This window comes from Chionomys nivalis, chromosome 23, assembly GCF_950005125.1.
Source record: "Chionomys nivalis chromosome 23, mChiNiv1.1, whole genome shotgun sequence".
Lineage (NCBI taxonomy): Eukaryota > Metazoa > Chordata > Mammalia > Rodentia > Cricetidae > Chionomys > Chionomys nivalis.
In genome coordinates, this window is record NC_080108.1 from 30,653,193 (window position 1) to 30,666,188 (window position 12,996).

Sequence of the window (12,996 nt, forward strand, 5' to 3'; positions counted from 1 at the left end):
TTCTGTAAGGCTGAGTTTGTGGATACATAATTGTTTAAATCTGTTTTTGTCATGGAATATCTTGTTTTCTCCATCTATGGTAAAAGAAAGCTTTACTGGGTATAGTAGTCTGGTCTTGCATCCCATGGTCCTTGGTGTCTGTAGCACATCTATCCTAGACCTTTTGGCTTTCACGGTTTCCATTGAGAAGTCAGGTGTAATTCTAATAGGTTTACCTTTATATGTTGCTTGACCTTTTTCCTTTGCAGCTCTTAATATTCTTTATTCTGTATATTTTGTATTTTGATTATTATATGATGAGGGGATGTTTTATTCTTTGATCCAGTCTATTTGGTGTTCTGTAAGCTTCTTGTACCTTCATAGGAATATCCTTCTTTAGGTTGAGAAAGTTTACTTCTATAATTTTGTTGAATAAATTTTCTGAGCCTTTGAGCTGGAATTCTTCTCCTTCTTCTACCCTTATTCTTATGTTTAGTCTTTTCATGGTGTCCCAGATTTCCTGGATGTTTTATATTAAGAATTTCTTGGATTTGCTGTTTTCTTTGATGAGTAAGTCTATTTCTTCTATAGTATCTTCAGCACCTGAAGTTCTTTCTTCTATCTCTTGTATTCTGTTGTTTATACTTGTCTCTGTAGTTCCTGTTCATTTACCCAGATTTTCCATATCTGGCCATTCCTCAGTTTGTGCTTTCTTTATTACCTCCATTTAGGTCTTCAAGTCTTAAACTGTTTCTTTTACCTGTTTGATTGCTTTTTCTTGGTTTTCTTAGGTATCTTTGAAGGATTTATTAATTTCTTTTAACTTTTTGTTTGTCTTCTCTTCCATTTCTTTAAGGGAGTTTTTCACTTCCTATTTAATGGTCTCCATCATTTTCATTAGGTTACATTTAAAGTTGATTTCTTCTACTTCTAAGCTTTTATATATCTATCTCTTAGCTTGGTTATTTTTTCTGGAATATTTTTGACTAGGAGGAAGCATTTTTCATATGCTTTAGATACAAGGTTGGTTTTTTTTTAATCAGATATATGCCTTGGAAATATTTATTTCTACCCTTTGGCTTATCTTTTAAGTTTCTTGATTGTAATCATTTTCAGCATAATGGTCTTTCCTTTTAATGGATGGTGATGGATCACATTTTCTCCTATTGCTAGTTGTATTATTGTCCTTATTGTATACAGCAGGAGATAGAGGACATGTGAGATTGGGCAATCCTTACAAACGGGAACAATCCAGATCAACTATGAAGCGCATCATCTGAGCACCTGTTCTCTGGGGCAGCATTGCATGAACCAAAGGCCACTGCAAGGGCCCTCAGCCTGCCTGAGGTGTCTTTTCAGCTTGAATTCTCTTTTCCTTTTCTCTCTTTTCTACTCCATGCTTCCTTTCCTCTCTTTTCTAGACTTTTTTTTCAGCATATATTGAAATGACTAGTCATGAGAGAAGCACAATCATCACAGAATCCCTTTTTATTATATCATTGCTGTGTGCCTGAGGTTGACCTTGAGCTTCCAGCTTGGTGCTGGGATTGCAGACATGCACATGGTACCCGAAGTGTACTATTTTTAATACGGGTCTATCTTGCAAAGTCAACGGTGAATTAGAAGTGGCTAAGACAGCGTGATAAGGGACCCAAGAGTAACACTGGTGCTTTTTCAGGAAGACAGTGAGGAAAGTGCTTCAGATGCTGCCTGGAAAAGGAAAGGGTACATATGTGTCGATCCACTCCGCATCAGCTCCAGAAATAGCATCTTGTTACTTCCCAAATACATTGGAATGGCTGTTATCAGTCTACAAAGCTAGCTTGACAGTCTGTATGCACATTTTTAATGAGATCTTCAAAACTGTTGATGCCTAGAGAGGGATATAAACCTCAGAGGACTGGAGGTCCAGAGCCTGGTGTTGGCACAGCGCTTAACGCATCTAGGGAGAAAGGGTTGAGATCAGCATCTTTGCTGGATACTTTTGCCAAGCAAGCCCTGGCTTGGAACAGTAAGCTGTTCAGGGACTGCACCTCTGCCTGTTGACTCAGCATCTTCTGGGGACTTGTCTCTATCTGCATTGGCACAAATGCACCAAACCCGGGCTCTGCATTTCTATTGTCGCCTTGGAACTTCCAGTGCCATCATGAAGGGTACTCATATCTTTTCAATTTTATTAGCCGTTGGCTATGATTCCAGGGAAAATTTCCCATATGTCCATATATTCCCAATAGCATGTGTTCAGATGTTCAACCTTGCCAATATATCAGAACATGGTCGGGCAGGTCACATGAGGACTTACACACTCTGTAACATTCATGTGGATTGACGGAAAGCCTTAGAAAAATAGCTCTTGTCTCTAACAATTTTTAAGTTTACTGGCATTCAGGAAACTTCTTCCTGGCCTCTCTGGCTTTGTGAGTACTCTTTCTCTTATAAATGTTTCTTCCCTTTATCCAAATAAATTTACTCATCTATGAGTATTTGATGTCATTGTGTGGGAAACCCAAATCACTAAATCCTATGTATGTGTATGCCTGGTGTAACATGTTCCTCAGTGTTGCTCTGGGTGCCTTGGACTAGCCCAGGCTGCCTCTGTGGGAATCTCCTGGTATGGCTCAGGGGTTCTTGGAGATCGCTCTCTCTTCCTGCTTGTGTTCTGCTCACTTCTTATACCTCAGGGTAGGGTCTAGAGCAGGTGATAAATGCTCACATAGTGTTTCACTTTTTCAAAACAGAATGTATCTACTAAACCGATATATCAGAAAAATAGTATATTTTCTTAATTCTAAACTCTTTGTCTTGGCAAACTTACAGAAATCCATGTATTTCTGAAACTGGATAAATGTCTCCACAGGCGTTTCTGGTGATCTTGTAGAATTTGCTTTTGTCATTCTCTCTATATCTCCAGCACTGCCTGAGGACAAATTTCCCACACAATTTTGGTGGTTCTTCACTTCCTATGTATTGGTTTTTGCTTGTATTGAAATGGGTTTTCTAAAGTTAGACTCTAGAAAATACTAAGAAATTTTACTGGGGAAATGGAAGTCTGAAAAATGTGGTAAATTTAATTGCATTTTAAATTTAAATTGAACATTCTCACTCTAGTGACATAAAGGCTGGCAATAAGGCATGCCCAGTGAAACAGGTGGTCGGTATATGTGGCACCTCAGTCACAACATCCTACAGTTGTTGGATAGAAAGAACAGAGTGACTGCATAGCTAAGGGACAATTAGCCGGGTGTCCCAACACTCAGGGGGCAGAGATAAGTGGATCTCTGTGAGTTCAAGGCCTGCCTAGTCTACATAGTGAATTCCAGGACAGCCAGAGCTAGGGACTTAAGAGTGCTCGTTCCTGTGGCATAACATAACTTATAGTGACTGACACCAGGATTATTCCACCCACAGTGAAGAAACAAGAAAACCAAACTGTAACTAGCAAGGTCTAATAGTGACATCAAATCACAAATCAAGAGTCAGTGTGGAAATTGCTTCCCTAAGATCTTGAAGCTGCCACGTGATTTCAGAATAAGATGCACAGAGACTATTGAACACTTTGCATATTCAATTCTAATGCAGAGTCTGGAGGATGCGCGAAATGTTGCTCTTCACACATTGGTGTGTGGATGCATCCAACTGTGGCATGGGAAGCAGGCTTTTGTTCAATGTTCTTCACAGGCATCTTGGAGAACGTACGGCTACTGACAAAGATCTAACTTCAGTGAATATCAGTCATTAGATTTTGACAGGAAGGACAAGAAGTCAGAAGGTGACCACTGACATTTGTAGAATGCGCACAGTAAGGATTCAAGCAAATGGAGTGGGTCAAGATCTTCTAATATGACTAGGGGAAGGCATTTTCTAAAGACAGTAGATTTGAATCTGCAGTCAGGAAGTAATGGGGAAATATTTAGGCAATGAAAATATCTTTGACTGGACACTAACATGCTTATGCAGAGGTACGGTGGAAGTTGAAGCAGGTTAGTTGTGGGAACGTGAAGAAACCTTCATTCCCATGTATTTTAATATCTTTGGCAACAGAAAAGAGTTTTGAGTTTAGGATAGGGCTGATGTCCTGTTGTGTTTCTGAAACATGGGGGTGGGACCAAGGGTCTGGGCCTGAAAATACAGGCCTTCATGGGAATCCTCAATGGCATGGCGTGGAAACATTCCCCAGTTACATGGCGTGGACATACAGCTATGCCGACTTCTTTGTACGAGTTTCAGTCCCCTGATGGTATTTGAAAAATGGAACAAAATTCAGGGTAGAATTTCACCTTGTGCCAACCTCTGAAATAATTGCTAACCCCCTCCAAATAGGTTAGTCGGTAACTGTGTTATGAACTAAGACTCAAGCAAGGTTGAGAATTTATAAGAAATCGGGTGTGGTGGAATATTCTTGTAATCCTAGTTTCTGGGGTAGCTGAGAAAGTGAGAATCATAAGTTCAAAGCTAGCATTAGCAACCTACAGAGACACTGACTCCATGTAGAAAAAACATCTTTGGAGCCAGGGCTGGAAGTAAAACTCAGCACGGAGTACTTCCCAGAAGTCCTGAGCCCCTGCATCCATCCCACAGCAGTCACGAGGGAAAAATAAATAAACAGATATAATTACACACAAAAAGGTAAGTGTCTCCAAGTCCGCATTCAAATCCGTTCGAAGTTTTAAAACATATTACTGGGGAAATATTCGCCTACCATCCAAGTGAGGATTTGTGCAGACAGCTCGAAAATGAAGACATGAAGCAGAAAACTGAGCAGAGAAGACAAGTATGAGACAGAAAGATTAACTGCAGAGAGCAAGGCAACACATTAGACATATCCAGCCAGCGAAATTACGGTTGGGAATGTAGCTCAGTGGTAGACCTCTTCCCTAGAAAATGATTGGAATGGCGAGTTCAGCTTTATGGGAATTGTTAAAAGTGAAGAAGCACCATCAGGGCCATGCTCGCGACGGGAGGTAGGAGCTGAAGAAAGTGTTGATGGGGACAATGCACGCTGGGCCCCTTTTACAAAGTAAGCTAGTAGCTGTCAGAAGAAGCCCCATGCACTAGCCTGGCAGCACTACGGAATCAGCTAACACAGGAGTGCTGCGCGAAGTCGTCCTTGAGAAGGCTTTTTATAGCTTCTGCAAAAGTGGAAATCACCTAACTCCGCACCAGTCGGGAATGGCTATTTATAAACCAGTTTTCATGTATATGTATTTGGTGAGAAACTGGGAAGAATCTGAATTGTGTTTGCACATATTTTGCATCATCGATGACAGTGTTGATGTTCTGTTGACAACTTGATATGTGCATTTGATCAGGCCTCTCAAAGCAAACTGCACAGATACCCTAGAAACAACGGAGGAAGTCCCCTGCAGCTAGTCTTTAAATGCCGAGTTTAGTAAATGGTTTGTTGACTTTTTGTGTAATTCAGTCTGGAAGTGTGGGTAGCAGTAAAGGAGGCAATCATGGGCTAAAACAAGACTTCTTCACATAAAACAATAGCCGTATGAGTGAGTGATCCTGCTGCAGAAGACATGCATGCAGGGACAAACAGACAGGAGCCTGGGGCCAAGTGTAGAAAAGACAGGTACAGGCTGTGGGAACATAGAAACCTGCCAGTCTTGAAGTGAAAGTATTGGAAAGTCACGGTCACCTGAAACTTAGGTTGTAAGCTACAGCCTTAAAACTGAGGTTTTCAACAGGAAAATGTGCAGTGAACAAGATTAACTCAAGATCAACGGGTTAATGAATCTGTGGTGGGTTTGTTGTTGTTGTTTGGGGGTTGTTTTGTTTTGTTTGTTTTTCTCAGTGATCAGATGGGTTGCATTCCACAGCTTCATTGCAGCCTTGGTTCTGCACACACACACACATGACTTTGCACACAGCACCAACTAAATGCTGCCTAGAACACTCGGGCTCACACGCCGGACCATGCATGTTAGGAACTGCAGTGTTTGGGTTGCACATACTAAGTTTTCCAGTGTTTTAGAAACATAATGGTTTAATTATGCAAAACAAAATATTTTCATATTGTCGTAGCGTTATTCCTCAGATGTAAGTGTCAGACTAATAAATTTATCTTTGAGTTGTATTCTGTTTGAATGTTTGGATTTTAAAATTCCTGTTTGAGTTTCATAAAAATAATTGAGTTTCGACTTGAGTTTAGGGTGGAATTCTTAACTTTCAGATATGGCCTTAAACATGCTTCTGATATTTTGTACATATTTATGGAGGTGCCATTCAGAACACAAAGGATAAGACATTGCTTAACTCTGAAACCATCCAAGATGTCCTTCGCCTTGTATCATCAATAGTCAGCCAGAATTCTATCCTTTATGTACCAATTAGCAGGTGCATTCATCTCACTGGTGGGTGGACATGCTTTTTCCTTCCATAAACAATAAAATTACACACATCAAAGATTTCTTTTCAACTGGACTTCTTAGTGATTCCTGATACACTGACTATGCACTTGTATATGCAAAAGCATGAGAACATTTCTCAGTTAAGAGAGGTGATGTGGCAAAGTCTAAGATGCTGTGGTCAGGCTCTCTTGGGTGGAGACCCCTGTCCCTCAACAGACTGGGGGAGGGATCAAGAAGTAGGTGGTTAGAATGTGCCTTTGGCCTTCTCCTTTGCCAGCCTCCTTCCAACCCAGGAGACATGGAGCTGGGACAATTGGAGCAGTTAGAGCTGGTGATTTGGTGTTGAAGGAGGGGGCAACAGGTTGCACTTGCCTTTTTCTGAGAGAAACAATTCAGAACAGGGCAGACCAATGCCATGTTAATGTGGCCTCCCAAGGCTCTGCTTTTGCACCGCTGGTGACGGTGGTGATTGGAGCCCAGGATGCAAATCTCAGGATGATTACTGGAGTTTGCATTCTAGAAGGTGCTTCTCTAAGGCTCTCCTTCGTGCTTAATGGCCAGCAGGCACCGTAGTGTGCAGCACAGTTCTTCCCGAGACTCTATTTGCTTCTCCACCCCTCCAGCTCTATGTGTGATTGAACTAGCCTTGATCCTGTAGTCCGGAGCCTATGGCTCCAATCCTCTGGATGGGCAGACGGCAGGACTTGTAACAACTGTCTGGCCTGGTAAAGTCTTGTACCAAAGTTTCTTTCACTTCAAAGGATAAAAAGTAAAGAGTCATCAGTGAAAACCCGTCCGTTGTTGTTCTGTACTCTAGAACAACAGAAATGGCTCTCAGCTGAGCCTTTGCCTTAGAGCCACATCCTCGCTGTTCCTTATCTTCAAACTGATAGACACTTCTTCTCCCCTCCTTTATAAACATCACTGCAAACTGCACGGAAGTGGGTGGCTTCCCAGTTCCTGGAGTGTTAGGGTGCATGCCGTTGACCTCTGGAAGCAGGAACAGGAGCAGACCGCCTGCTGTGGCTCCTCACTGTGCCCTTGTGTTTGCTGTAGGTGCCTACCCTCGACTTTCGTTGAGTTTTCGGTTGAAGAGAAACATTGGTTACTTCATTCTTCAGACGTATATGCCCTCCATCCTGATCACCATCCTCTCGTGGGTGTCCTTCTGGATCAATTACGATGCCTCCGCTGCTCGAGTTGCCCTTGGTATGTGCTGCTGTTAAGTACTCTCTAAAGGGTGAAGTGACCACCTTGGTATGGTGGTAAGGGAAGGAAAAGCCAGAGTGCAACCACAGTCTGTGTGTATCCTGGCACCAGCTCCCCGCACCAAGCCACATTTTGTCTGCAAACAGTAATTTCACGCTTGAGTCCCTTGATGTGTTAATTTAATTATAAGACTTAAATGTGAATTTCCATGCCTATGAAAGGGAAAATATGTTGTCAGAATATTTGCATCGTAGAACTGTTTTTGACACTTGATTTTAAAGTAAGGATTAATATTTCCTGGTCAAGATGATGTCACCAACAGAAAAATTTGATTAATTTGAGCTTTCTTCTCTTTCAAGTCATGGGGAAAATCGTCAGATATTATAGCACATAATTGAAATTACACAATGTAATGAGCATTAAAATAAGCAACTAATTATGAGTAATTCCCTAGAATCCTAGTGAAGTTTGCTGCCCATTGGTTATTTAATAATAAGATTGTTAACTGATATGCAACATATAGGTTCTGACATTGGTTTTTTAGGATTTGCTTATTAAAGGAAAGCTTATATTTTCAGGAACATTATTCTCTGCTCAGCTGATTATTATGAAACTTTTTGAACAAAGTTATTCCATAAACACATCAGTAGTAGAGGGGATGAGCCATGCCCAGACCAGTCTCTCTCTGGGTTCAGACAGTTTCTGAGGAGGAAACTCACAATGGAGCTCTTGCAGAGAATCTGCAGGAAAAGAACTAGCAGCACATTTGCTGGTAAAGACGTTAACCCAGAGGTGCAGTCCAGGCCTCCTGTCCTCCCTCTCTCCTTCTGCTGTTTCCAGCCTCAGCCTTCTTGTTTTCTAACACAGCGTGCATGTGTGCATGCTTGCGCTAGATCTGCAACTGTGTAACTTGCACACGTGTCTCCTGAGCTAGACATCTTCCGAAGTTTCCTGCAGCTGTCCCGTGTAGAAAAGAAACTCTGGAAAGAATCAAGTACCCAAGGGCTAAGAACTCCATACTAAATTGTTAAGTATTTCTTAAGGGGAAGACTTTTTAAATCTTACATTTCTGTGCAGAGGTTGTCTGCAGATTTTACTTCTTCGTATTTTTAATATCGTTCGATGCCTCTTTTCTAGACCAGTTGATTTTTTTTTCTTTGCATCTGCTAAATTAAGAGACTGAATTTGTAGGGACAGATCCAGGTGCTGCAATTGTTAGTTTATACAGTTTGAAGTTCTCTCTCTATGAGGAAAATGTAAACAGATGAAAAATCTTTGGGAATCCCCCACCCTCAAGCCTGGAAAAGGCTCATCTACCCTGAAATGTCGTGCGCTTCATAGCAACTCTGCTGCTGGACAGTTGCTACAGCAATGAGAAAGAGCGACAGAGAAACAATCATCTGGCGTGGCAAGGATGAAGCATCCAGCAGATGTGACCCTCTGCGCGCTGCCTGCTCCCACAGAATCTGTACCTGCTTGCTTGTAAAAATATCACCACGATGAGAAACAGGTCATCTATCAGAAATGGACAGCAGCGATCCAGTTTCATCATGGCGAAGGAACTCGCTTTCACATTTTCTGGGTGTCTTACTGATCCAAACTCACATCATGTCTTAGGTACTCTGCTAGCATGGTGTGTTACACAGGCTATGCCTCTGGAGGGCTTATGGAGTCAGGCAAGCATTAGAGTCTTAAGCGGCAGGTACCGGTACCAGGGCTATACCAGAGAGGATGTTTACAGACACCTAGTGAACCTCATTCCCAGAGGGTCACAGATAGCAGCGATTCTAGAGTCAGTGGGGGCTTTCCAAGAAAGAACCGAACAGGTCATACGGCCTCAGAGGGGATTATGTATTTTTTGGGGGGGACCCTGCTAGCTTTTAAAAGACAGGTACCATGACACTTGCCCTACCATTTGATTTCTTGAGTGGTTGCCATCTTCTCCACTCGTACACCAATGTGCTGCCATTCACCATGGGAGGCCACCAAGGGGACACCCTTCTACCATTGCTGAGCAGACAGCTGCTGGCGATTGCCTCCTGGGCATGGGAAAACAGGAGTGGCGAACGTGGCAAATTTTGGAAGAACGGTGAGAAAGTCTAATTTTGTAGCTCGTGCATAGGGTTTTTACATTTATCCATAAACTGTAATTATCCCATTGCCACATTCAAATTTTTAAAAGTCTCCAGGTGCACATGAATGCAATGTTCAAGGAAGTCGTAAAATATTCTGACATCTGAGATTTCCAAACATCTCGTGAGCAACTGTGGTTTGCAATTATGCGTAAAAATAGTCTCTGGTTTCTCCATTGTTCTGTGCTGTTAGCAGTCTCCTAGGGTCAGAGGAGGGTGCCGAAGAAGCCCTTACCTTATTTCTCTACTGCTTTCCCCTTATGGGAGGCTGTGCTCTATAGCCCGAGGCCAGCTCTGGGAACCACAAGGTGATCAGGCATGCCTCTGAGCGCTGATGGGCATCCAGAGGGCTACAGGCTGAGAGAGTAAACATCAACCCTCCCCACAGTCCTGGCTCTACCGCAGATACCACGCCAGTGCTACCTCATGGCTTCAGCCACACAAGTGTGCACGTGTGTGTGTGTGTGTGTGTGTGTGAGAGAGAGAGAAAGAGAGAGAGAGAGAGAGAGAGAGAGAGAGAGAGAGAGAGAACAACAAAAAAAATACTACCAGTCTCTTTCCTCTGAGCGCCTTCTTAGGTGAGTCAATCCTGTTCACTGCTAGTCTCTTCCCTCTGAGTGTCTTCTTAGGGGAGTAATCCTTACATGAGAAAGGAGGGCAAGTGTTCCGCCCACACGCAGGAATGTGGCTTGCACTAGTGGAAAAGGCTGGCCCTTTGAGCTGGGCCTCCAAGCATCTTCCTTTTGTAACATAACAGGTTCCAAGGCAGGTTCTAAGCTTGTTCTTGCTGTGGCATATTCAGAGGTTAGTGACGCACTCATGCACAGCTTCCCAGTGCTCCACGAGTCCTAGTCATGTCTCTACTCAGCATGTCCTCTGGTCTCTGTGGCCTCCACGCTCTTAATTTGTATTCTCTGTACAGAAGGAGCTATGTCTCCTGCTCTGGGAGGATACACAATGTGCTGCTTATTTGGCCTTAAGGACTGCAGCCGACTCCCGCGTACAGACAGGAATCCTCAACGCCGAGCTTTGTAAAGAGCTCAGAGACTCCAGACAGGAGCAGAATTCTCCCTCGTCCCTAGGAGCTAACCAGCCTGTGGGTACTCTTTTCCACCTCAGAGAAAGGAATCCAGAGTGAATCTGTTCTGTGCACTTGGCTCTATTGGCCCTTCCTCTTTGAACTTAGAATTGGGTCTTCCCCTAATCAATAATGACCTCTCAGCCTCTGCTTCCAGAAAGGCCTGGAATAGAAGAGGCAGTCACTCTTAGCTTCCCTGGTGACCAGGTCCCTGTAGCCACAAGCCACTGTTAGTCTCCCAGTGTATTGTAGTCAGGCACTCAGTTCTTAAGCTACATTCTGGGACTGCCTGCATTTGTTCTGAACCTCAAGGGAGAACATTCTTTCGAGATGACCCAGACATCTTGCCTCCTGCTCTCGCCAGACACCCTTCACTGTGTTTGAGGAGTGGCTGGGTGAGGCCACTACAGGCTTGCTTCCCAAGTGGAAATGTCTGCTTGCTGCTCCAAGGTGTGATGTGGTTGCCACAAGACACATGGCTTGTTCCGGGTGACATTCCATCCAGTGTCTTAGAAGGCATTGCAGCAGAAGGGAGGCTGGGATCTGGGACGACATACTCATACTGTGTTTGTTTCCTAGGGATCACCACCGTGCTCACCATGACAACTATCAACACTCACCTTCGGGAGACTCTGCCCAAAATCCCCTACGTCAAAGCCATCGACATGTACCTGATGGGCTGTTTCGTCTTTGTATTCCTGGCCCTGCTGGAGTACGCCTTTGTCAACTACATTTTCTTTGGAAGAGGTCCCCAAAGACAGAAGAAGCTCGCAGAGAAGACTGCCAAGGCCAAGAATGACCGCTCCAAGAGTGAAAGCAACCGGGTAGGCTCTCTACAGCTTGGGCATTCCAGCCCCGCAATTTCTAACCTTCTAGCTCATCCCCTGGGAGCTGAGCAGGGAGCCCAACTCAGCATGCTGTGAAAGGCTCCTAGGGCAAGCCTTCAGGGTTCCTATCAAAACCAACATTGGAGCAGGTGCGGCTGAGGCCGGCTTCTCTTTCCATCTTTCTTTTAAAAAGAACAGAATCGGGAGTGACCAGTACTCTGAAATGTAGGGCTCTGGTGGGCAGTGAAGCAGGTAGTCACCTCCCTGGTCCATCCTTCCTGCTGGTCACAGTCCCCCCCCTCCCCCAGGATAACATTAAGCGTAAATGCTCCAGGCGGCGGAGGCTCCGGAGGTTAGCAAAGCTGCTGGCTGTGGTCTCTGCACAGCACAGATTCCCACTCCAGCGGAGAATCAGAGCCCAGCCCAGGAGTGCTCACCTGCCGGTCCCAAAGGGACTAGGCATTGGATACATTTACTCATAAAAGCATTATGTTCGTATAATGAGATTACAATGAAATGTTACAGTTTCTTAAAATGTACCCTTTTATGTCTTCATCTCCTCAAATCCTCAATAATACATTTCTACTGTTATGCCCAAATATGCAAAGTCCCCGCAAAATCCAACAAGGAGACCAAGTCCCGTATATAAAAGCAAAGAGCCTTTACTGTATGCACGTTTGCAAACTCGATCTCTCTGCACGTCTAACGTATGGGAATAAACGGAGAGCCCCGAGCTCAGTTAGAGTTGGATTTTTATAGTAATAAAGATGGGGTTGATTGGCTGACATTGTCTAGGGGTGTCCAGGTGAGTGTGTGCTGGCAGGTGATCCTGTCTACAACAGTTGGCACCTTAGGCATTTCCTTTGGGTGCTCTCTTTTTGGGTGGTGCTCAGGTGATCTCAGCCTGTGGTTCTTCCTGCAACCAGGTATTGCTTCAGGGTAAACTACGAGACTCAGGCCTCTTGTTAAACTTATCGGTAGCTGAGTTCTACTCTGGCAGGTGATAATGGTTGGAAGTAAAGAACTTCCTTTAGTTGACCTGCCCATACTTAGCTTATCACGGCTGGCCCCCACACCTACCAGGTTAAATATGGACTTACTCCTTCATTCCTTTCTTTTTGCTGTGCTGTTTAATTCTGGCTTTTAAATCTACGTGCTTCTCAAGCCCTTGGAGGTTTCCTTTCCTTCTTCTGTGCACCTGTGCCAGCATGAATCCCTAATGCTGCCTGACATGGAATGGCAAAGGTGTAGGACCAGATGGAGTCCAGCAAGCACGTGGAAACGGCCCCTTCCCGTCTGTAAAACAGATGAAATTGATCTCTGAATAGAACTAGGTTTGCCACAGACAAAATTATCTTCAATATCTTCCTTGAGAATCTACTCTGTTCCAGACTGTTAGGTTTCTATGGAGATCA

At 43.8% G+C, this 12,996-nt stretch overlaps 1 protein-coding gene across 1 annotated transcript in view; it reads left to right on the plus strand.

The window, feature by feature from the left end:
• Gabrb3 (gamma-aminobutyric acid type A receptor subunit beta3) overlaps positions 1 to 12,996 on the plus strand; it is a 234,693-nt gene that overhangs the window by 210,143 nt on the left and 11,554 nt on the right. Inside the window, exons 7-8 of the mRNA XM_057756286.1 lie at positions 7,392 to 7,544; positions 11,334 to 11,578. Coding sequence (XP_057612269.1) covers positions 7,392 to 7,544; positions 11,334 to 11,578 — 398 coding nt within the window. The remainder of the gene's footprint in view (positions 1 to 7,391; positions 7,545 to 11,333; positions 11,579 to 12,996) is intronic.